This window comes from Halichoerus grypus, chromosome 6, assembly GCF_964656455.1.
Source record: "Halichoerus grypus chromosome 6, mHalGry1.hap1.1, whole genome shotgun sequence".
NCBI lineage: Eukaryota > Metazoa > Chordata > Mammalia > Carnivora > Phocidae > Halichoerus > Halichoerus grypus.
Window position 1 is genome coordinate 66394415 of NC_135717.1, and position 26592 is coordinate 66421006.

At 36.9% G+C, this 26592-nt stretch overlaps 1 protein-coding gene across 1 annotated transcript in view; it reads left to right on the forward strand.

Moving 5' to 3' along the window:
- Window positions 1-1336: 1336 nt before the first annotated feature.
- Window positions 1337-26592, forward strand: part of RAB18 (RAB18, member RAS oncogene family) — a 32156-nt gene continuing 6900 nt past the window's right edge. Inside the window, exons 1-3 of the mRNA XM_036088823.2 lie at window positions 1337-1582; window positions 7121-7176; window positions 21815-21876. Coding sequence (XP_035944716.1) covers window positions 1515-1582; window positions 7121-7176; window positions 21815-21876 — 186 coding nt within the window. The 5' untranslated portion in view covers window positions 1337-1514. The remainder of the gene's footprint in view (window positions 1583-7120; window positions 7177-21814; window positions 21877-26592) is intronic.

The following is a 26592-nucleotide window of genomic DNA, read 5'->3' on the forward strand; positions in this document are numbered from 1 at the left end:
TGCAAATTTCAGTAGTAGGGACAGAGGAGGGATCATTTGAGCAAAGGCAACATTCCAGCAAAGACCTGAAGGAGGTGAGGGAGCCATTTGGTTGTCTGGCAGAAAAGCTTTTCTAGGTATTTGAAAAAATGAGTTTTTAAAATTTATTCTAAATTTTATTAATATATATTCTTTAATCAGATATCTATTGTATCTGGCATTAGCTGCAAGTATAAGAAAATAAGATCTGAGAGCTAATATTCATTTAGTGTCTGCCATGTACCAGGCACTTTGCTAAACATTATATATGAGGTTTGGTACCTTCACTAATATTTGCAGTTTAGTGAAGAAGACAAAGCATGTACATAAAATTCCTGCAGTTATGGTGTAGCAGTTCTTACGAGGAGCAGTAGTCGGTTTGAAGTTGCACCAACAGAGGTTTGCATGCACCTGATCTACCTGACATTTACATCTCTCTTTCACAGTGAACTGGCGTGTGAAGGGTACAACTCTTTAACCTAACAGAAGCTAAGCCAGGAAGTTAATAATACCCGATCGCACCTTTTATAGAGCGCTTGAGTTTAGTCGGTATTATTCTAAGAAGTATTATTGCCTTTTACTGTGAGTCAGGAAATAGGCTCAGAAGGCTAGGTAATGTAAAGCGGTTATATGGTATGGTGTGGGGTCTCTGAGCACAACAGTCAAGAGAGAATTCTTGAGGAGTTGTATGGTGCAACTTAATAAGTTTATTTAGGTAGCACGGGGACAGGACCCCTGAGCAGAAAGGGCTGTACTTTTTGTTGTATGATGCTGGTGGTTATATGCTTAGTGCTTAAGGGGGAGGAGAGATGTGCAGAGAGTATTAGATCATAAATCTTTTCTACCTATTTCTACTCCTAAAACTACTTTCACAAGATTTCTCTGGTGTTTATTATTCGGTTCAATATTAACTATCAGTGAGATATACAGGCAGTCCTGAGACTACAGCAAGCAGCACATATTTGAACCTTATTAAAACTATGCAGGCTGCAGGTCTGCCTTTTGGGCTAAAGAACATTTTTCTGCTTCTATCCCTCATCAGGTAGGGTTGGGACCTAAATTTAAGATACCTGTCTTCGAGCACAAGCTTTTCCTATTGCAATGCAGCTGTTACGAGCAGCTGCTGAAATAAAAGAGCCTTATGCTCTGCCAACTCAGCCCTTTCCCAAGTACACCACTGAAGGAGGGGTAGGTTAGGGCAGGGGAGGAGCAACAGCCTACAAAAGAGGGTGAAATCACACGCGGTTCTTCCCATCTGCGCTTGCGCAGGGGATGAATAAGCTCTCCGGAAAGACGCCTGGGACTCTGAGTTTGCGCAGACGCAGAGTTTCCTCAAGGCGGAACTGGGGCGACCGAGGCTTCTGCAACCTAAACACCCCGAGAGAAAGGAAGGTGGCAGACGCGCAGCGCTGCGCATGCGCGGGCACCTCTCTCTGGTGAAGGGTTGAGAACCGGACTGGGGTGGCCAGCTGGGCTCAGAGCGGAGCGGGGTCAGGATGGACGAGGACGTGCTGACCACCCTGAAGATCCTCATCATCGGCGAGAGTGGCGTAGGCAAGTCCAGGTGAGACGGCTCTGCCGGCGGTGACGAGGGCGGCGGGGCTCTTTCTGCCTCCGTGGCCGCTGTCTGCTGGGCCGCGTCGGGCACGGTAAAGGCGGCGGCTGGTGCGGGCCGGGCTGGGGCCGGGCTCCGCTCGTTCTCCCCGGCCTCTCGGCCGCGCGGCCTTGCAGCCCCTGCCTCCCCCCCACCCCCACCCCCTGCCTTGTTGTGGGTCCGTGGCAGGCCCGCCTTGTCTGGATACGTTTCCCGTTCTGTCGTACCAAATAAAAAACAATTCTGAGGGCCGCCGCTCGGCGAGCGGGTTTGCTGCCGAGGAGCCTAGGGCGTGGCGGGCGGGTTTGGGCCCGAGTCTGGCCGAGAGCGAAGCCCGGACTCGGCCCCTGGGGTTCAGGCTCACTGTCACCCCGCGAGTTGAGTTGTAACTTTAGCACTTTGGTTTTTCTGTCAGGCTTTCTCTGAATACGTCGTGTTCCACACAGGAAGTTTCGTGACGCCTTGGGTCACATTCCTGGCCTATTTTGGTGCACCCCTTTGCCGCTTCTCTGTTCTCTTCTGAGTCAGCTGTGAAAGAACTCTTTGGTCTTCTGACTACTTGAGTAATTCACTTTAGTCTGAGATGCTAGTGTTTAAGCTGTGGACTTTATTCTTTGAGAATAAAGTGTAATTGTTCCTTCGCATTCTGCCACATCATATAGAGGTGAAAGAACACATTAGTATTTTGTGTTTTCTTTCTTGACTTTTTTTGAGGGAAAATAATAGTTGACAGTGGTTCGAGTTGAGTATCGGGTAAGAACAGTGACGCTCAGTGGGTGTTGCAAGCGGGTTGTGATTTCATCCAAGCCTTAGAACAAAGTTCTCCAGGTCAAGTTATTCTTGCCATCTGATTATTATTATCACTAGGTTATATTCTAGGCTGTCTTGATTTTTAAACAATATTCCAATTCCAGGAGCTGTAAGTAATTTCATATTTTAGCTATGCCTGCTGATTAACTTGATGAAGTGATCTGGAGATAAGTTTTACTTTTTTAGATGTTTAAGGATTTGAAATTTTATTCTGTAATACGTTCTGCAATTTTATATATTTTTAAAGTATGACAATATATTTTCTAGTTTTTCTCATTTAGTGTACTCAGTATATATTGGAGTGAGGGATTTGTACATAACAAGGAATAAATTAATGAAACACTGGGCTAGCAAAATAGTATGGGTAGTGTGGATGTGTGTGTATGTATGCATTATTTAAAGGACTGAATAGGGCGCCTGGATGGCTTAGTTGGTTAAGCATCTGCCTTCTGCTCAGTCCATGATCCTGGAGTTTCATGATTGCAGAGGCCTGGATTTGGCCCTGCGTTGGGCTTCCTGCTCAGCGGGGGGTCTGCTTCTCTGCCCCTCCCCTGGCTTGAGCTCTCTCTCTCTCAAAGAAATAAATAAAATCTTAAAAAAAAATAAAGGACTGAATAAAGTACTTTTCATGATCACTATTATATTTGAGGGTTAAAAAGTTAATATATTGAACATTGTCTCAATAGGACTTCTATAGCCTTGTGGTCTTTTTTTCTTGAGATGTGACCCTCACTTAGGTTAAGGCATATGAAATTGCTGATTTTGAAGTCAAGAATGGTTGAATGTCATTTCATGTGGTTCAACCCAATACAAGTTTGGTTGGCAACATTTTCCTAAAGGTGTTGGATGGATGACCAGTTAAGCTGTGTTAAAATTTTCTGGAAGGTTAACTAGAGTGTTTATGTAATTGAGGTTCTTCCTCTAGTGTAAAATCAGTTAGGTGGATTTATTGGTTTCCTTAGTTCCCTCCCTTCAGACAAACTTGTTTGGATTTAATTTGATCCAAACTTTTCTCAGTACTTAATGGTGAATTTTCAGCTGCTCACAGCAAAATTTTAACACATTTAACTACCTCTTTCAAGAAAGGATTGTGTTTAGGGAGAAAGTTGGCTTATTTTTCTAGCTAGACATACGTTATTGGTGCATGTTCTTTGCTATGGAAAACAACCTTGAACACTTATTCTTTCTGGGTACGATGAGAATAAATGACTCTACTAAGATAGAAGCCTATTCTTTTTAAGCTGAGTTAGTACAAAAACATTTGTCATGGATATAATCTTTAAGGGTTGTTCTGACCAATAAGTTTGTTTCTTTACAGATCTAGAGTTAATGGAAGTGAAATACCACTTGTATTGTTGCATGACAAAGGACATCTTAAGTAATTCAAATTAGTGGGTTATTTTTCCAGTTTATTTCAGACTGTTGGAGTGTGATGAGCATGTGTGGCAGCAGCCAGGAGACCAGGATTATGAAACTGGTGCTGCCACTTTTGTGACCTTGTGTCTGATACTTGAACACTCTAGGTCTTCATTTCTTATTTGAAAAATGAGGTTGGAATAGAAATCCCTCAAACCCCATCTAATGTTAAGTGTATGAGATGCTTTGATTCTGTGGCTAGCCATAGTGAAGTAAAGAAGTAGCAAAGTGTTTCAGAAACTGGGAGGGATTATAGAGATCTTCTGTTACCTAAATTGCTGTCCCTCCTGTGTCTCTGTGTCCCCATCCTTTTTAGCCAATTTCATTTGTAAATTAAGAAATGCAGACTATTTATGATCACACTGTTTATTATAAATTTGCTTTCCTCTAAATGATATGGTGGTAGTTACTCCTTCCATCTATAGCTCTGCATGGAGAGTATTTTGTTGCTTTGACTTTGAAAATATGAACCCTTAAATATACATCCTTTAGAGCATTGGTTCTTAATCATTTTCTGGTTGTGGAGTCTTTAAAAAGTCTGTCTTTAAAAGTCTAAAAGTCTCTCTGCCTAGAAAAAAGCATAACATAGAGTTTAGAATACATTTCCAGCTAACGGTGTACCCCTGGCTAAGATCTGCTTATATTCAGAGCCCGTATTAAAATTTGTTGCTTTGTACCGTATCAGTTCCCTGGCTTTCCTGACAAAGTACCTTTTTTTTTTTAAAGAATTTATTTATTTATTTGACAGAGAGACACAGCGAGAGAGGGAACACAAGCAGGGGGAATGGGAGAGGGAGAAGCAGGCTTCCCGCGGAGCAGAGAGCCCGATGTGGGGCTCGATCCCAGGACCCTGGGATCATGACCTGAGCCGAAGGCAGACGCTTAATGACTGAGCCACCCAGGCGCCCCTGACAAAGTACCTTTAATGACAAGGATTATCGTAAGGATTAGCAATTATGTAAGAAGAACCGCTGGCTCAAGTGTCTGGCACATTGTTGATGTTCAATAAATAATAGCCAATACCATTGTTATTATTTGTATTATTCTGCTATTATTATTACTACTGCCACTACTACTCTACAAGTTTCTTTTATGTAATAATATTTAGTGTGGTGACCAAGTATGGATACACACCTTTTCCATTCTTAAAATATGAGTAACTAAATTTTTAGTGAAATTTTTACTTTTATTAATTTAAAAACCTACTCTTGGGGAGAGAAGAAAATTTTTTATAAGTGCAGTCTTTTAAGATTCTTGTTAGTGCTGTCACCTGACTCACGTTGGAATAAGCAAAGTTATAGTCAAGAGGGTACAGTGTTACGTGGAAAATCTACTGTTTATTTCACTTTTGTGGTGGTGGTTTCATGGTAAACACAAGAAAGTAAAACCAGGAAAGGGAGAGTTAATCCTTCAAATACAGTTAATGACGCCGGATTTTGAATACCAAAGGCCGTTATGTGTTGCAGTATACTCTGGGGAAAAAAATCTCTAGCAACAGTAATTACAACCTACAGAAATATTTGTAAATTTTTTTTGCATTTCAGACATCTGATAGCTATTTCCTTGATTTTATTTATTTATTTATTTTTTAAAGATTTTATTTATTTGACAGAGAGAGACACAGCGAGAGAGGGAACACAAGCAGGGGGAGTGGGAGAGGGAGAAGCAGGCTTCCCGCAAGCAGGGAGCCCGATGTGGGGCTCGATCCCAGGACCCTGGGATCATGACCTGAGCTGAAGGCAGCCGCTTAACGACTGAGCCACCCAGGCGCCCTTCTTTGATTTTATTAATGCATACAGGTTGATCGATAGAACAGTCTTGTCCTATTGTAGGAGATAATGTGAAGGAAGATTGATTAATTTTATAAATCTAGGGCTTTAACAAAAGCTTAGATTATATTTTTGAAGAGCTTCTAATAATTGACACTTCCACCTTATATTAAATAAATAGTTCTGGGAGATATAAAATCTTAGATTATTCATATGGTGTCTTTTTTTAAAAAATTCAAATTCAGTTAATTAACATATAATGTATTATTTGTTTCAGGGGTACAGGTCTGTGATTCATCAGTCTTCTATAACACCCAGTGCTCATTACAACACATACCTTCCCCAGTGTCCATCACCCAGTCACCCCATCCCCCTACCCCACTTCTGTCAGCAACCCTCACTCAGTTTGTTTCCTATGATTAAGAGTCTCTTATGGTTTGTCTCCCTCTCTGGTTTCTTGTTTCATTTTTTCCTCTCTTCCCCTATGATCCTCTGCCTTGTTTCTTAAATTCCTACTCATGTGGTATCTTTTGCTATTATTTCATCTCTTTCTAGTTGCTTTACTATTTCTTAGGTTTAGTCCTCCTTATCTCTCACCATAACCATGGCAGTTGTCTTCGGTTAATTTTCTTGCATTTTTTTTTTGCTGGCATTAACTTTTCAAAATGTAGAGCAGTTCTTGCCATTCTTTTTTAAAAAAGCTTTCAGTAACTCCCTATTGCCTACTTGATTTCATACACCCTACCTAGCATTTGCTAGAGTATACCTATTCTGACTATCATGTGATCTACCTTCACTTTTTACTATATGTTTTCTTCCTGCTTAGGTAGTAGTCCTACTACTTACTACTTGTTACCAAATGATAGATTTTCACAGCTTTCTGTTTTACTTGAATTCAGAGTGTAGTACACATCAAATTTAAACAAAAAATTAATTTGTTGCATTCCAAGAGACTTATTTCCCCCCTTTTTGTCCACGTCACAGTATGACATGTTGCTGATACTATTTTCTCACAAGGACGTACCTTTACAGTTACCAAAACCAAAACCAAGCCCAAATCTTTTCACACTTGGGAATTGTGTAGGGGAGCATGGGGAATATATTAAGTAAACTGCTTTGCTCTTGGGGTTCTTTTATTGCCTTTCCAATAATTTAATTCCTCTATATATACCTGCAGTGGGGCAATATTTGTGGGAGCAGACCTACATCAGCTATTCTTACCTGTGTCTAATTTTTTTTTTAAAGTAGGCTCTTTTTTTTTTTAGATTTTATTTGAGAGAGAGAGCGAGAGAACAAGCATGAACAGGGTGAGGGGCAGAGGGAGAAGCAGACTCCCTGCCTAGCAGGGAGCCCGAGATGGGGCTCGATCCCAGGACTCTGGGATCATGACTGAGCCACTCAGGCGCCCATTATCTGTGTCTACTTTGTGACAAAATATAATAATCCTGAACATTTGCCAAATGGTTAGGAAAAAAGACAAATTTCTAATCTGTCTTTTTAACATTTCTTTTAGCCTGCTCTTGAGGTTCACAGATGATACTTTTGATCCAGAACTTGCAGCAACGATAGGTAAGCCTGTGTTTAAAAATTCAATAGAAATGCCATGTATTTTCTTGCCTTCAGTCTGTTTTATCTAGTTCCTTCTACCCTCCATCTACCACCCCATTGTTTCCATGTCTGTTGAATTCTTTTTCTTTCAAGGCTTAACTTTGGCTTCATTAAATTTCTGGAGCCTTTGTAGATCTCACCAAGCAAAAATAACTTACTTGTTCTTTCATGGCACTTGGTTAACACTGTGGATATTATGATTATCTGTACCTACATTTCTTTCTTGTACTATGGATTGTCTTTTATTTAGCAGCATACAATTATCTGAATATTTATTGTATGTCAGGCACTCTCCTAAGGGTGGGGCTATAATGATGAATTATATAGACTTGGTGTCTATCATCATGGACCTAACAGTATCACCTAATAGTAGAGTGTGTTAATTTTGCATTTTTAGCATTTGCTACAGTATCCTGCATATATTCTGAACTCACATGTTTATTGATATTAGTTATTAAAGATTATTAGGAGCAGTAATGCCTAAATGCCTCTTTAAAATGAAATTTAGTTTGCCTAAAAGTGGTTTGCCACATTAGCTTACTAGAATATATGAGAAGATTGAGCTATTTAGCGTGTGTATCACATGTTTAGGGAGTAGATGACAATACAGAGCTATCAAGAGACAGCTTGCATTGTGAAAGAGCTGAGTCAGAGCAGGATAGTAGTCTTGACTCTGCCTTGAACCAGTTGTCTAGATCTTCAGGAAGTCCTTTAACTTCACTGTTTTCACCTATAAATGGAGGAGTTTTAGTGAGAGATAATCTGTTTTCCTTACAGCTCTAAAATTTCATGATCTGTTGAGTAGAATGTAGTAAATATGATCCTAGCATTATTATTAGGGAAAATAAAGAGTTTCTCTTAACTGGCTTTGTTTTCACATTTATTGTGTGTGTGATTTGTTTTTTTTTCTTTTTTTCAAATGTTAAATAATTTCATACTTAGAGAAAAGTTGTAAAAATAGTACAAGAATTCTTGTATGTCCCCAAATGTTAATATTTATCACATACGCTTTATCATGCTCTCTCTATACACACACACACACACACACACACACACACACACACACACACACAGTGTTCTTGTTTTTTTTGAATTGATAGTGAAATTGCAGAGAAGATTAACCTCTAAATACTTTAATATGTATTTCCTGAATGAACATGGATACAATTCTACTGTATACAGATAGATTTCATTAATTGTCCCCCTAATGTCTTATTTAGTGAAAGAAAAAAAATTGTTTCTGGTCCAGGATGCAGTCCAGGATCACAACTGAGTTTAGTTGTCATTTCTCTTCAGTGTCTTAATCTGGGCAGTTCTTTGTCTTTCATGGCCTTGACATTTTTGAAGAGTACATACCAGGTCAGTTATAGTATAGAATATCCTTCAGTTGCATCTGTCTAATGTGTCCTAGTGGTTAGATTCAGGTTATGCATTTTTGGCAGGAATTCCACAAAATGCTTCTCAAGAGCATGGTGTGTATTTTGTACCATATATTTGTACCATTATTGGTGATGGAACTTTGGTTACTTAAGGTGATATATGCCAAATTTCTTTAAAGTGTCATCCTATCATTCTAACTTTGGTGGTTGTCAAACAGTGATTTTTCAAATTCCATCTACATTTCTTATTTAGAATTCTGCAAGGAATTCAGTATGAATTCATAGTGCCTCTAAATGTTTAATAAGTTATACCAGGCATTACTTAACATTTGTGTAGCCTATTAACATTTACAGATTTACATTTATGTGTGTGAAAAGGAGTCATTTAAAACACTAGTAATTTAAAATCCATTTTAATTTGGCTTTGATATATTATTTGTTCTTTAAAAAATTAGTAGTAAAACTTCATTTCACTCAGTACGTGCCTAGCAATGGATAGCAAGGGGTAGAAGAGTAGTAACTGGAAGGAAAATGAATTTGTCTAGAGTTAAAATTTTACTAAGGGAATGATCAATATATAATATAAAGCTATTTGTCTTCATTTCAAGCCCAAATGGAATCTGGAGAGTTGGACAATGACAAATTATATATTGTCTTCATTATTAAAAAGGCTTTGTCCACTTTAAAAATAAATACTAAGATTGTGGCATACTGATGATGTACATAATTTGTTCCCCAAATGGGCTCTGGGTCTTGAAACGTATCTTTTACATTTAGGTATCAGATTATTTTCTGCCTTAGGTTATAACTAATATACACATGAACTTTTAAAATAAAACAATTAGTTCAGTTGCTAATGACCTTGTAATAATTAGTGTTTTGTGGAAAATTAGTATTTTACCGGTAGGATAGTAAGGAAAGCACACTTTTATCTTTTCAGTAATATAGTGAGACACTCAGGTTTCTATCTTGTATAAAATGTTCTTTTAACGTAATTGTTGGATTTTGAACCTGAGGATGGTGCAATAAAGTTGGGTTTTCTTCTTTTGCTTTCTGGCAGTTAGCCAGAATGACAACAAAGGGAGGGAAAAACTAAACCACAAACCCCATATTCCACTAAACTAGAAGAAAGCTAAAAACCCCAGGCCACAGAATAGGTGGAATGGCTGCCAAGAGCAGTGAGTCTAAGCAGACTGTATGTGGGAAGAAGTAGAGTGAGGATGCCATAGCTGCAGAGCTTGGAGCCAGCAAGGGAAGCTTCATGAACCTGAGCGGCCCACCCTGAGATGCAAAGCCTAAATCCCTTGTTTGCGAAAGCAAAATGGGTTTTTTTAAGCTAATGGCAGAAGTTTCCCTGCACCTGGGTTTGATACTAAGAAGTTGGGGAGGTGAAGCCAAACAAAGAATCACACAAACAAGCCATTTTTACATTTGTCTTTCTCTGTAGCAGTAGGGGAAGAGATGTCTTTGCATTGTGAAAACCTCAAGGCTGCCTATCTCCATTGGCTGTTGAAAAGTAAACAAACAAACAAAAAACCTAAATGAGGGCGCCTGGGTGGCTCAGTTGGTTAAGCGACTGCCTTCGGCTCAGGTCATGATCCTGGAGTCCCTGGATCGAGTCCCGCATCGGGCTCCCTGCTCGGCGGGGAGTCTGCTTCTCTCTCTGACCCTAACCCCTCTCATGTGCTCTCTCTCATTCTCTCTCTCTCAAATAAATAAATAAAAATCTTTAAAAAAAATAAAAAAAATAAAAAAAATAAAAAAAAAAAAACCTAAATGATTCTCATATAAAACCTTGAATCAAGACAAAGTTTTGCTGGTCAAGAACTGGAACCACTATAGCCTTCTGCATGAATCTCTTACAGATAGCTTGTCCAAAAAAACCTCACCTCCTTTAAAGATGAATTATCAAAAGGATTTCAGCTAAACACTACTTCCTACCACTCAAGAATCAAAAAGGAAGAAAGTAGCAGAAAAACAAAGGACAGATGAATGAATACTCAACAGAAAAAGTACTTCTGTAAAGTAGATGAAAATCATGCCCAGCTGTTTTGCTATGAATTTAAAACACTTTTTGGAAATATTTACCACTGAGAGCACAAAGCAGTGATAAAAGAGGTCAGGAAGAGATAGTGTGACTGCATGAGAAAATGCAGTGTCAGCTAATTGAGCAGAAAGAAAAATAAGGGTAAGAAAATAAAACCGTCACTGAAATAAGGGCGAAATTAGAAGGATCACAAGGGACAGTAGAGACTGTGGAAAACAAAATAAAGGACAATAGAAGCTAGAAAAGAAAGAAGTGGGTAAAATTTGCCAAAATGAATAAAAATGTTTAAAACACATTAGAAAAAATGATGTGGAGGGGCGCCTGGGTGGCTCAGTTCTTAAGCGTCTGCCTTTGGCTCAGGTCATGATCCCAGGGTCCTGGGATCGAGCCCCGCATCAGGCTCCCTGCTCTGCGGGAAGCCTGCTTCTCCCTCTCCCACTCCCCCTGCTTGTGTTCCCTCTCTCGCTGTCTCTCTCTGTCAAATAAATAAATAAAATCTTAAAAAAATAAATAAATAAAAAATGATGTGGAAATCAGAAAAGGAGATTCAGCATATGTATATTTGAATCTCAGAATTAGAATGAGACAACAAATATTTAATATTTCTGACATAAAAATAAATGCACACACACACACACAAAATTTTAAGAATATTCTGACCAGGTTTTTTGTTTGTTTGCTGCAAGGGGGTGTTTGGATTATGGCAAGGCCTTATGATGGTACTTATTAGCTGCATAGATAGAACTGATTGAAATTTAAGCATGGAGATTAGATCCTTGTAGAAATTAGTTACACTAATTTTATATAATCTAATTAAATAGGCAAAATTTGCTTCATGTTAAAGTTTTTATTTTTTATTTTTTAAAGTTTTTTATTTTTTAATTTACCTTGTTTTAGGTGACCTTTGAATGTAAAGAGTGCTTTGAGTAAAACTTTTTCAAATAAAAAATTAGAAAATTTATTTAAATTAAAATTTAAAATGAGTTCTCTGCTTTTTTTTTTAAGATTTTATTTATTCCAGAGAGAGAGAGAGAGCGCGCACGTGCAAGTGGGGGGAGGAGCAGAGGGAGAGGGAGAGAATCTCAGGCAGGCTCCATGCTCAGTGCAGAGCCTGACACAGGGCTTTATCTCACAACCCTGAATCAATGACCTGAGTTGAAATCAAGAGTTGGACACTTAACCCACTGAGCCACTCTGGCGTCCTGAGGAATATATTTATTTAATTGTTTGAGAAATTGCTTCATTTTTTCCTTCTCTCCTTCCTACTTTTCTTTTAGTTTATTTTGTTAGTTTTTTAAGAGTAGTATTAAGTTCCCTTCTTTTTAGTCCTTACTCTTTAATAAAGATGTCCTCTAAGAACAAGTTTACTGTGCCCCATAGGTTTTGGTAGGGTGTGTTTCTTTTTCATTGCTCTCTGGATAGTTTGAATTTTTAGTTTAGCTTTCTTTGAACATTTGAAATTTTTGATTTAGGAATGTGTTTCTTAATTTCCAAGCTGTTTTGTTGTCATTTAATTTCTTATTGATTGATTAATGATATTAGTTTGGAATAAGACCATCCAACGCTTTGCCAGCCCCGTGTCCATCAGCAGAAGCCAAGTTGGGAGTCTTGGAATTCAGCCCGCTTCTGACAAGACCTTTCTCCGCACCCCTCTTTCCTCTCCAAACATTTTTTATCTTGCTATTACTTTCTGCCATAAAACCATCTTACTGTTTGTCTCCCTTTAAGTAGTCATCACAACAAGCCCTGGCTTCCCAGGTTATTCTTCATCTCTGAGACTTTAATCTTCATAAGGTTTTGTACATCTTTTCTCACCCCCAGCTTCCCCTCCTTCTCAACTCTTAAAACATATTTACTCTATCCTCTGAGGTAGCAGAGCACTTACCTCATTTTATTGTTGATACTTTTAAAGTTTGTAAACTCAAATTTGGGGATCTAGGTCCTCATAATTATTTCTCTATTGGATCCTTAAAGCTTTTATAGTATCCCTCTTGATGTCCCCTTACCCCAATGTTCTCCACCCTCCCTCCCCCCAAAATAACTAGCAGGTAAAGCAGGAATTTTTATATTCCTTGATGAGAAGGGGGAGACTGACTTAAAGAGGTTAAGCTCCTGCCTAGCTAGACCTCAGGAAGAGACCTGAGACTAAACCCTGCCTCCTAACTTCTAACTTGGTATTCTTTCAATCACAACATAGTAATACAGAAATAAAAAGGATCAAACACAGATTTGAACAGAATGTCAAAAATGTTAAACATAAGAAGGAAGTAACAGAATTAAAATATATCAGTTAATTAAATGTGAATAGGTCCAATTCTAATAACTCATATTGTCAGATGGAATTGAGGAGTACTTAAAAACAAATAATGAAAGGTTGAAAATAAAGGGATGGGCCAGGCAAATGCAAACAATATAAAAGCAGAGGTGGTAATATAATGTGATTTTAAGTAGAATTTAAGATTAACGCACTGGATATAATGAAATAAGATAGTATGTAATAATGAAAGGCCCAACTAATTAACAAAGTAGCTCTAACAGTCATAACAAGTAGTCACCAAACATAGATGGTATATATAAGAGCAAAACCTGTTCAAAACACAAGAGAATTTGATGAAAATACAGTTATATTAGGAGATTTGTTATATCTCTTTCATAATTAAATAGATCCAAAAATCACAAATGAGACCATAGGGAAATAGAATAACACAATCAACAATTTTTTTTTTTTTTTTTTTTTTTTTTTTTTTTTTTAAGATTTTAAATAATCCCTACACCCACCATGGGGCTTGAACTTGCCATCCCAAGATCAGGAGTTGCATGCTCTACTGACAGAGCCAGCCAGGTGCCCCTCAATCAACAAATTTTTTTTTTTTTTGGTAAGATTTATTTATTTAATTGAGAGAGATCCCGGGGGTGGGGTGGGGTAGGGGGGTGGGAGGGGCAGAGGGAGAGGGAGAGAGAGTCTTAAGTAGACTCTGTGCTGGGTTGCGGAGTCTAACGCAAGGCTCGAATCCCATGACTCTGAGATCATGACCTGAGCCAAAACCAAGAGTTGGTAGCTTAACTGACTGGGCCATCGAGGCGCCCCAATCAATAAATCTTTTGAGGGAAGAACTCATTACTTCAAAAGCCCATGGAACAATTTTACAAAATCAGTCTTGGACTTAGTAGCAAAGTAAATCGTAAATCAGAAAGAAGCAGAAATTTTATAATACATGTTCTCTGGTAATTTATTCTTTTAGAAAATATTTTTGGTCTGTTATATTCCTAGCATATGAGTAGATAGTGTGGGTTTTTTTTTTTTTAATTACCAATTACAGTAAAATTGCCCTCGTTTTGGTATACAGTTTTTTGAATTTTAACATGTATTATACAAATGTATATAGTCATTTAATCATTACCACAGTAAGGATATTAAGCAGTTCCATCATTCTAAAAAACTAGTGTCTTTTTAGTCATACTTTTCCCCTGCCTCTAGCCTCTGGCAGCCACTGGTCAGTCTTCATCACTATAATTTTATCTTTTTGAGAATGTCCTATAAATGGAATATATTATGTAAACTTTTCAGACTTTTTTTTCACTTAGCATAATGCCTTTGAGCTGTATCCAAGCTCTTGCATGCCAGTAGTTTCTTTCTTTTTATTGCTGGGTTATATTCCATTGTGTGGATGTTTCAGAGTTGATTTATCCATCCACTTATTATAGGACATTGGATTGTTTCCAGTTTTTGGTGGTTATGAATAGACCTGTATAAACATTTAGGTACAGGATTTTATATGAATATTAATTTTTATTTCTTTAGAGTAAATACCCAGTAATAGGATTGCTGAATCATATGGAAAATGCATGTTTAAGTTTGGAAAATATTCCATCCATTTTTTAATAAAGTTATTGTATCATTTTACATTTCCACTAACAGTATATAAAAGTTCCTGTTTCCACATCCTCACCTGTTAGCACGATCAGACTTTAAAATTTTAACCATTCTAATAGGTATGTATGTGTTGGTAGTCTCATTGTGGTTTAATTTGCATTGTCTAATGACCAGTGATGTTGAGTGTCTTTAAAGTTCTTATTTGCTGTCTGTTGACTGTATTTTGAGTGTGTGTGTGTGAAGTGTATAAATCTTTTGTTCATTTTTTGTTTTTTCTTATTGTTGAATTTTGAGAGTTCTTTATATATTCTGCATATGAACCCCTTATTACATGATATATACTTTGCTGGTATTTTCTTAGACTGTGGCTCCTCTTGTCATTCTCTTAACAGCTTATTTCTAAAAGCAGAAGTTTTTTATTTTGATGAAATCCAGTTTATCAATTTTTTCTTATTAATGATGGTTTCAGTGTTATATCTTTTGCTTAACAGAGGGTTGCAATGATTTTTCTTTATGTTTTTCTCTAGAAGTTGTATGGTTTCATGTGTTATATTAGGTCTGATTCATTTTGAATTAATTTTTGGATACAGTATAAAGCATATGAATTGAAGTTCTGTTCTTTTCCCTTTTTTTTCTTATATATTCTAAAACTATTTGTTGAAAAGACTGTCCTTTCTGTACTGCATAGCTTTTGCACCTTTGTGAAAACTTAGTTGTTTATATATGGTGAGTTTATTTCTGGACTCTATTCTAGCCCATTAATCTATTTGTCTATGTCAGAATGCTTCACTGTCTTGATTTCTATAGCTTTATAGTAGGCCTGGAAGTCATATATTGTTAGTCTACCAATTTTGTTACCTTTTTCAAAATTATTTTGGCTCTAATGTTTTTGTGTTTCCCAATGAATTTTAGAATCCATTTGTTGATTTAAAAATAAAAGCCTGCTAGGATTTTTATAGGGGTTGCATTGACTCTATATAGATCAATTTGGGGAGAACTAACCTTTTAACAATATTGAGTCTTAACAATCACAGAACAAATTATGTGTCTCCATTTATTTTGGTCTTTCAAAATTTCTTTCAGAGTGGTTACATGTCTTTTACATCTTTTGTCAGATTTAGCCCTAAATATTTAATGGATTTTTATTAAAAAATGTTACTTAAGTAGAAGAATCCTTTGTTCATTGCTGATATATAGAAATATAATAGATTTTTTAAACGTTTAGTTTGTATCCTCCAACCTTGCTAAACTTGCTAATTAGTTCCGGGAGCTTTTTTTTTTTTTAAATCCTATAGATTCCATTGAATTTCTACATTTTTTCTTTCCAATCTGGGTTCTTTTTATTTCTTGTCTTATTGCCCTGGCTTAAAAAAAAAAAAAAGTCTTAAAAAAAGTGAAGAGGGCTGATATATCCATCTTTTGTTCCTGGTATGAAGGGGAAAAATATTCAGTTTTTTACCATTAAGTGTGATGTTAGCTGTATGTTTTTCATAGATGCCCTTTATCAGGTTGAGAAATTTCCCTCCTGTTTCTAATTTGCTGAGAGGTTTTGTCAGGAATGCATGTTGGGTTTTGTTAAGTGCATTTCCTGCATTTGTTGATGATCATATGAAGTTTCTTTTTTAGTTTAATAAAGTCCCCATTGATTTTTTCATTGTTTAGGATAACCGCAACAATGAATGTTGTGATGTGTTGTTCTCTTATACATATTTGTATTAGTTATGATAAAATTTTGTTTAGGGTTTTCATATGTAATCATGAAGGATATTAGTCTATAGCTTTTAATTATAATGTCTTTGGTTTTGGTATCAGGGTAATGTATAACTCATAGAGTGACTAAGAAAGTATTCACTCTTCTTCACGTTCCTGGAGGAGTTTGTTTAGAATGGATTATTATTTAAATGTTCAGTAGAATTCACTCTGGGCCTGGAATTTTTTTCATGGAAAGGTTTTTAACCATAGATTCAATTTCTTTAATAGATGCAGGACTCTCCAGTTATCTATTTATTTTTTATTGTGGTAAAATAAACATAAAATTTACCATTTTAACCATTTTTAAGTTTACAGTTCAGTGGCAATAAGTACATTTGCATTGTTTTGCAACAATCACCACTATCTGTTTTCAGAACTTTTTCATCACCTCAAACAGGAACTCTGTACCAATTAAGCAGTAGCTTTCACTCCACTTTCCCCTCAGCCTGTGGTAACCTTTATTCTATCTTCTGTTTTTATGAATTTGCCTGTTTTAGATACCTCATAGGTGGAATCATACAGTATATTTGCCCTTTTGTGAGTATCTTATTTCACTTAGCTTAATGTGATCAAGGTTCATACATGTTGTAGCATATCTCAGAATTTCATTCCATTTTATGACTGAATAATGTTCCATGATATGTATAAACCACATTTTGTTTATCTGTTCATCTGAGCACTTAAGTTGCTTCAGCCTTCTATTGTAATACTGCTATCAACATTGTTGTCCAAGTATCTGTTTGAGTTTCTGCTGTCACTTCTTTTGGGTATATACATAAGAGTTGAATTGCTGCATGATATGGCAATTGTATTTTTAGCTTTTTGAGGAAACATCGAATTTTCTTCTGTTCCTAGTTTGTTGAGTGTTTTTTTATCATAAAAGGATGCTGAGTTTTGTCAAATACTTTTTCTGCATGAATTGAGATGATCATGTGTTTTTTCCCCCCATTCATTCTTTAATGGGATATATTATTTTGATTGATTTGCTCATATTCCACCAATCTTGTATTATGGAGGTAAAACTCACTTTATCGTGGTGTATAATCCTTTTAAGAGGATGCTGAATTACGTTTGCTAGTATTTTGCTGGGGATTTTTGCATCAGTATTCCTCTGGGATTGTAGCATCTTTGTCTGGCTCTGGTACCAGAATAGTGCTAGCCTCCTAGAATGAGCTTGGAAGTGTTCCTTTCTCTTCCGTTTTTTGAAAAGTGAGGAGGGTTGGTGTTAACTCTTTAAATTTTGGTGGAATTTACCAATGAAGCTATCTGGTCCTGGGCTTTTCTTTGTTGGGATGATTTTGATTACTTACGGTCTCTTCAGATTTTCTTTTTCTTTTTGATTTTATTTATTTGAGAGAGTGAGAGTGAGCACAAGCAGGGTGGGGGTAGAGAGAGAAGCAGACACCCTGCTGAGCGGGGATCCCCATGTGGGGCTCTGTCCTGGAACTCTGGGATCATGACCTGAGCTGAAGGCAGACGCTTAACCGACTGAGCCACCCAGGGGCCCCAGATTTTCTTTTTCTTGATAAGTCGATTTTGTCAATTGTGTGTTTTCAGGAATTTGTTCATTTCATCTAGGTTATCCAGCTTGTTGGTGTATAATTGTCCATAATATTCTTATTATCTTTTTTTGTCTGTAAAATTAGTAGTAATGTCCCCACTTTCATATCTGAGTTTTGTAATTGGTCTTTTCTTTTTCCTTAGTCTAGTTAAAAGCTTGTCTATTTTGTTGATCTTTAAAATAAATAAATAAATAAATAAACCAGGCCTTGGGCATGGATTTTTCTCTATTGTGTATCAATTCCTTTTGTCCTTTATCTTGGTTCTGATCTTCATTATTTCCTTCCTTTTATAGCCCTTAGTTTGCTCTTCTTTTCTAGTTCCTTAAGGTGTAAAATTAGGTTATTGATTTGAGATATTTCTTCTCTTATAATGTGTTTATAGCTATAAATTTCGCTCAGCACAGATGCTTTTGCTACATCTCAAATTTTGGTGTACTGTGTTTTCATTTGTCTCAAAGTATTCTCTAATTTTTCTTATGATTTCTTCTTTGGTCTATTAGTTGTTTAAAAGGGTATTATTTAATTTGCACATGTTTGTGAATTCTCCAGTTTTCTTTCTATTACCGATTTCTAGTTTCATTAGATTATGATAAAAAATACTTCATATGAGTTTAGTCTTTTAAAATTTATTAATACTTGTTTTGTAGACAGCATATGGTCTGTCCTGGAGAATGTTTCATATGCGCTTGAGAGAACTTTATTTAAAAAACTGAATTAAATATTGTATTAAAAGTGCAAGCCCAAATGAACAACAAGAAAAAGCCAAAATGACAGTTCTTCTGTGGATATTGTGATTTATAAGAAATACATATTTGGTTCCTGGCAGAGAGTTTTTAAAACCCTTTGATTTTCTTAACTGATCAAAGCAGTGAGGATGTCTTTTGTTTTTCATAACTAGCCCCTTCCAACCGTACCTGAATTTATGTTAGTACTATGACTTCTGGAAAGCCTCTAAGGGTGGAGGCGGGTTGCCTGGAGAACCAACCATGTGATAGAGGGTTGGGATTTTCAGTCCTACTCTTTCCTCTCCTACCTCAGGAGAGGGGAGAGGGAAGAGGGACGGGAGATTTTGTTCAGTCACTGAAGGACAGTGATTTAATCAGTCATGCCTAAATAATGAAACCGTCATAAAAATGCTAAATTTACTGGTTCTGAGAGTTCTGTTTTGGCAAACACATGGAAGTTCTGGGAAGATGGCATACTCAGAGAGGGCATGGGAGCTTTGTGCCCCTTCCTCATACTTTTCCTTAATTGTCTCCTCCATCTGGCTGTTCCTGGGTTATATCCTTTTATAATAAGATGATACTCTAGTAAGCAACTTTTCCTGAGTTCTGTGAGCCACAAATTAATCCAGTCAAGGGAGGAGATTGTGGGAACCTTTGATTAATAGCCAGGTGGTCGGAAGCACAGGTAACAACCTGGATTTGGGATGGCATCTGAAATGGGAGTGCAGCAGTCTTATAGGACTTATTATTAGTTAGCCCTTACCCTGTGGGATCTGACTGTATCAGACTGAATTGAATTGTAGGACACTGATGTCCCTGGAGAGTCAGAGAATATCTGGTCACAGAAGTGTTCAATGTTGTAGGAGAGTAGAGGAGATACACAGGAGTGTTTTTTTCTAGATGTTCAGCTTCAAACTGTTATGAGCTCCTTGTCATCCACATGAAGAGGTTGAAAAGATAGTTTAATCAAATCTAGTAAGAAGTTGGCAAAGTCAGATTTATTAAAAAGATTCCTACTGTGGCCACCTTTAAAAGCAAATTAAGAGCCACTTGCAAAACAGAAGAACCAGACTTGGTGAAGAAGCAGTTTGAGCAGATGAAAGCTAAAAAACTCAGTGTCTGCATAGGAGATTCACCAGAGGGACCAAGGAAAGATGAAATGGGGGACTTGCAGGGTCTGGATCCAGATGGGGTGCCCTTTCAGGCTGCCTGTGTGTATTGACTTTGATGGTAGGATGCCAGTGGGCATTGTTACCTGAGGATGTGCTCTGTCACTTTCAGATCTAATATCTCAGAAGAGTAACTTAATGATACATATGACAGAGACCGTCATTAGACTGTCAAGAAATATATGAAAAACAGGAAATTGTAAAAGAGAAGAAGGAGATTGGGAGAGGGAGATAAACACAAACATTTTGGGAACAGTGAGTTTCTTTTCTTGGATAGCTAGCAAAAAGCCAGTCTGCCCTTGAGCATGTTGTCTGGAGTAATTAGGGAAAAAAAAAGTTCTTTATGCTCTGAAAAACTTTGAGAATTTAACTGGAGAGTGTGTATGACAGGTTTTCTCTATGTAATGTCTACAGTGGCCTTAATTTAGTACCTGCACCAAGTCAGAACCATTTCCCTCATCTGAATTTTCTCAGGCTTTGTTTTGTTTTTAAAGTATTATGAATAAAATGTAAATAATTTCATACTTTTTAAAACAGATTTTATTTTTATTTTATTCATGAGAGAGAGAGAGAGGCAGAGGCAGAGGCAGAGGGAGAAGCAGGCTCCCCACGGAGCAGGGAGCCCGATGTGGGACTCCATCCATGGACCCTGGCATCATGACCTGAACTGAAGGCAGATGCTTAACTGACTGAGCCATCCAGGCGCCCTTCATACTTTTTATATAAATGGTGTGGCATAATATTTATTTATCTAGACCTGGTGAATACAAGATTATTTAATAGGAGATTTTTGTTTGTTTAGCTGCAAAGAAACTTTAACTTAAATTTTCCTTGGACTATGTTATTAGCACTGTCATAATTGCCCATGATTCTAGGTATGGCTTTATCAGCTCCTTTATCACTCTAGCCCAAAACACAAACTTTTTTTTTTTTTTTTAATCTTTGGCATACAGAAAGACCTGGTATAATGCATATTTTAAAGTGCATTTTTATTATGTAATTTGTGTTTGTAGTGGATCACCAGAAATCATCCAAGAATTACTCATGTATTTCCATATTGGTGACAGGTGTTCTCGTAAGCATTTAGTATATGAGGGTGCTGTTCATCTTACTTGTGACTGTTCTGAATTAATTGTGACAAGCTAATAAGAGCTTTTGAAAGTTTCTTTCCAGGCTTCTTGAGCTAATGTTTTGCCTCTGGCCAGTGGAGTAGACTGCACATTAATTTTGATACTCTTTAAAGACATGTGGGCAGTTACTGTTCATTTAAGCCAGATGGCATGTGTCAACTCCTGTTCCTGGAAAGGGAGAGGTTTTTTTGGAGGGGGAGGGGGGCTTTGTAGTAAAACCTTACATGTCTTCTTATGGAGCTCTTCTCTTTACATAAATTAGTACTTACAGAAGATTTTCATAGCACTTTAAGCACTCCTCCTTTCACTTATGAAGAAGATTCTTAGAGGATTGGGCACAGATGTTTTTGTGTGTAAATTCTTTTGCAATTGTGCAGTAGCAAGGGATCATTGATAAAGTTATATAGAATGAATACTGTTTTTTAGGATAAAAACAAAGAATTCATAAGACAAGGAGTAAGTGGCCCTTTAATGTTTTTACCAAGCTGCTTACAGTCAGAATCTGAGTTAGGGGTTTGGCTGGCTGTGGACAGAACTCTTAATGATGGAGTGTAGATGCATTTGGAGCCCCTTAGAAAATTGCCCTGATCCAGAGTCAGCCATAGATAGTCTTCTCTACATGAGCACCGTGAATTCCAGCACTTGGCTTTTAATGTGCATCATTAATCACCTTACACTGAAGTTTATTTTTCCATTAAAATTTTTATTTTTTTCAAGCAAGTACAGGTAGGTAAGTGTTTTGAATTCTGCAAGCATTTGGTTTTCATTTATCCTAACTAAATCCTAAGCTGCTGAACTTTAGTGACACTTTTTTTTAATTTTCACATCCATAACTCCAAGAATTTAGGGTGTGAATTTGGGTATTTGATAAAGTGGCTTTTCTGTGTTCTGTTTTCTTGGTAATTGATTTTAAAAGTATTATTTTACTGGGATGCTTATCAACATTTTCATTTTTTTCAAGGTGTTGACTTTAAGGTGAAAACAATTTCAGTGGATGGAAATAAGGCTAAACTTGCAATTTGGGTAAGAGTTTTAAAAATGTATTTTATATAAATATTCAACTTGTATTTTTTAAAGAAGCAGAAGTTGATGTGTGTAGAGTTCTAGAGGTAAACAATTTGTATTAAATAACTTCTGAACAATTTGTTGGTTAATGGATAAACAATAAATGGCTATGTCTTGTAATTGGGTAATGAGGCAGAGACTTGTTTCACTTACTCAAAATTTTAAAATATATAATCCCTTAAGAATACTTAAAAGCAGAATAAAGTATAGAAAAATCATCTTATCTGCCAGAAAGGATTATTGTTATTGAATAGTTTCTTTAAAGTTTTAAGAAGACAGTGTATACTCAGCTAACACTGAAGGCAGTTGTTGGGGAGAAGGGGATGAAGTGATGCTCAGGAAAAAAAGTATTTTTCATATTAGTATGTTAGTATATTCATGAAATTTGAGTTTGCCAACTTTGGACTTATTTTCTAATATCAGTGCCTAGTCTTTACTTACTGTCCTTTCATTTGACTGTGAACCCAAACATTCTGATACATGTTGCTTTCCTAAGACCTTTTCATGATAGTGCTGACTGAATAAAATAGCAGTAACTGTCAAAAAGGTCCAGGATGCTCAGTGTCTGTCTCTGTCTGCCCGTTTCTCTCCCACTCCTACCTACCTACCTACTTCTCTCTATATACCTAAATGATTGTAATATATTATATTACATATATAATTTATAAAAATATGCTCTTATATATCTGATTCCCACATATACTATGATAAGTAAATATATAAATACGTTTTTGTTACATGTGATAATTAGAACTGGTTAGCAGTCATCACATTGAGATGTACTTCAACATGGTGATTAAATAGTAAGTGTTTGGGCATCAGTTACAGATTGAAACAGCAAGTGTTCATGTATTGTATGATCTGATTCATTTTCCTGGCATTCTCTGAATGGCATATTATTTCTAATACACATTTTATCTCAAATAACAAGTAACTGTGTAAGTGTGTCTCATGTTTTTCTGTTAATTTTTTTCTAACATACAATACTTTACATGATTGGTAGCCTATTTGCCCCCTCCCCAAAATATAATTATGATATTAATAAGAATAGTAATGTCTAACAGAAAACAATTTGGAAAATGTTGGACTAGGCCATAATAAAATATATTGAACAGTTTAAGAATGCTGGCTCTTTCCTGTACAAAAGTGGGAGCCTGATTTTCCATATGCTTTTCAGGGTTGAATTTATCACTTTTTTCTGCCCTTGCTACTGTTTTGTGAGATATACGTGTTAGAATAGGATCTAAGGCTTGGTGGTTTCCGTGAGATCTTTCTTTTATGCAAGAGGTTTCTTAAATTTACTTTTTAGTTCCTGTATAATAAAAAGGTTGGCAGGTATTACTGAGGTGACATCTTTATCATAGGCGTATAAATATTTTTTAAATAAGAGGCTCAATCTCAGAACCCTGAGATCATGACCTGAGCTTAAATCAAGAGTCAAGCTCAACTGACTGAGCCACTCAGGTGCCCCAAATGTTAATGTTCTTGTGTGTGTGTGTGTTTGTAATGCTAACTCTGTCATATGCTGCAAATATTTTTTTCCTGTTTGTCATTTGCCTTCAAATCTTGTTTAGGATGAGTGAGTGTGTGTATGGGGTATGGATGGTGTGGGGAGAGATGTTCTTGCCATACCAAGGTTTTAGTATTTTTGTGGTCAGACCAGTTTTTTTTTTTCCATGAATTTGGGTGTTATGTCATATTTAGGAAGCCTCCTCACTCATAAATAGAAATACATGAATCCATTGTTTCCTCTAATTCTTCTTCTTTTTTTTTTTTTTTTTTTTAATATATATATATAAATCAGTTCCTCTCCTGCTTGGATGCTCCTCCTAGGATCAGTCAAATAGAATAATCAAGTACAGCCCTGTCCTCACTACTCCCAAAAGTGCCACTCACACATCACAGCCTGCTTGGCACCTCTAAAGCTATTTTTCTCTAGATCCTCACTTCCACTCCCACATTTTAATATTTAGCCTTTCCAGGTCCTTCCTTGTCCTTTATCCATTTCTGTCTTTAATAATCTCTTTTCTCCTCTCCCATCAGAGAAGAAAACCACAGATAATAAGCTCTGCTTTTCTTATCTTACAAGGATGCTATTACAGTTGTTGCAAATTCCTATCTTGAAAACAAAAACAAGCAAAAATCTTAACTTTTGACTACTTAAGCTTATAAATTTTATAGGTGTAATATATCCTTATCCAATATTGTGGCAGAGGGTTTTTGCTCAAATTATCATACCTACTTAAACATTTTTATAAGTGGATCCAAAAAATCAAGACTCTAAATAGCTGGACTAATTTAAATATTTGTGTGTAAAGTGTCAATCGTGTAGTATTTTAACATTAAACATATTATTTTTTTTGCTCTAGTCTTTTTTTTTGTTTTTAAGATTTTATTTATGAGAAAGAGCAAGAGAGCCTGAGCAGGGGGAGGGGTAAAGGCGGAGAAACAGACTCAACACTGAGCATGGAGCCTGACATGGGGCTCAATCCCAAGATCCTGAGATCATGACCTGAGCTGAAGTCAGACGCTTAACCAACTGAACCACCCAGGCGCCCTGCTCTAGTCTTTATTTTTAAAACACTGGGCTTTATGGATATTTTAACTAGAATCACAGTTCTGATTTTTAAAAGATTTATTTATTTGGGCGCCTGGGTGGCTCAGTTGGTTAAGCGACTGCCTTCGGCTCAGGTCATGATCCTGGAGTCCCTGGATCGAGTCCCGCATCGGGCTCCCTGCTCAGCAAGGAGCCTGCTTCTCCCTCTGACCCTCCCCCCTCTCATGTGCTCTCTCTCTCTCATTCTCTCTGTCTCAAATAAATAAATAAAATCTTAAAAAAAAAAAAAAAATTTATTTATTTATTTTAGGGGGGAGGGGCAGAGGGAGAGAGAGAATCCCCAAGCAGACTCCCCACTGAGCACAGAGCCCCACATGGGGCTCTATCCCAGGCCCCTGAGATCATGACTTGCGCTGAAATCAGGAGTCGGATGCCCAGGGCACTCCGCAGTTCTGATTTTTATGTTGTGTCTCATCAGAGCAGTTACTGAAGTTGATCTCAGTGAATATCAAGGGAAACAAAATTCATATTGAAATGCTTTCGCTGTTTCTGGAAATTAATTTATTATAGTGTGGATATGGTTTTGTTATGAAAACAGAATTTTTCTGTTATAACAAAAAGTCTTGTGACTAAAATATTTCTTGCTTGGTCCTTGCCCTAACCTATATCAAATTATCCAAATTATAATCTGCTTTAGATAGTAAGTACACTTCACTTTATGCACCTTTAATTTATATTATTGTTTTTTGAAAAGTTGAGTCAACATGCAAATTGAGTAATTTTAAATATCAGAGGTTTTGTAAGAAACTTTGAAGCAAAGGGAATTTTTGTAAAGAGAGAAATCATTTTTATCCTAAATATAAATTTAGAAAGTTTAATTTTGTTAATTTTTTCACTTCAAGATGGCAGGGCTGGGGGCTGTTTCTGTAGTGGTGAGAATCTGGAAGCAAGGACATTCTGCATTTATGTAAGCGTAGCTGGGGAAGAGTAGTAGATTTGCAAAGTGGTTTACTTTGAAAGTTATTTTCCTCTTAAGTTTCTCTTCTGGGGCCATAAATTACTCATATATTTTCTACCTATTGCTCTTTTATTAAAGCAGTCTCTATTTTGGCCAGGGAAAGAAAGTACGTAAGTAGGAAAATAAGTAGCTGGAGCCCGTCACTGCTGGTTTAAAATGCCTCTCCAATCTTATAAACCTCTTAGAGGTTATTAACATGTTTTATGTCTGAAGGAGCTTCTGCTTGCCCCATAGCTAAGCTCGAATTTACAACCATGAGACTGGCAGCTAAGTTGATGTTTGACATATGTCTTCACTTTTCTTCAGGTTATTTGATATTAGCAGACTGGAAACTTTTTCTTAAAGGGCAGATAGTAAATATTTAGTCTAATCCAAAGGCAGGCCATGTGGCAGTGCATCATCGAACGGGCCTGGCTGTGTTCCAGTAAAACTTTATTTAATAAAACAGGTGGTGGGCTGAGGGAGCCGTTTGTCAACTGCTGCTTTGCATAATCTTAGGTATCTTGAAGCCACAGTCCAAGGATGGTAGAAAGAAGACAGAAGGAACCAGGTCCAGAAGTACAGACTTGTTAATTAGTTTGGGTTGGTTGGTTGGTTGGTTTCCAAGGAAAGTTGAGCAACTGTCCTGTGGCAAGAATTGCTCTAGGCACTGGGGTTAAACCGATGATTAAGCAGATGAGGTCTCTTTCCTCATAAAACTTGCACTTCCTAGCTGGTGTACATCTTATGTTCCTCTCCCCCAATATGTGTCAGAAACATGTGATAGCAAGTGGTTTGGTTTTATGCATTTTCCTAAAAGAAGATACAGAGAAAATACTTTTAAGAGTCCAACCTAAAAATTGCTTACCTAAAATAAGACACTCCTGTCACTCTCTTTTAAAAAAAATAAGTGGTTCTCAACCTTGATTCTACATTAGAATCACCCGGGAAGACTTTGAAAACTTCTGTCTTACCGTAGACCAATTAAACCAGAATCACTGGGGGTTGGACCCAGGCATTGGAATTTTTCATTTCCCAGGAAATTTCACTGTGCTTCTGAAGTTGAGAACCATGGCTTTCAAGGAAATGGATTTCATGTGTGATAAAAATCTTAAAAAAA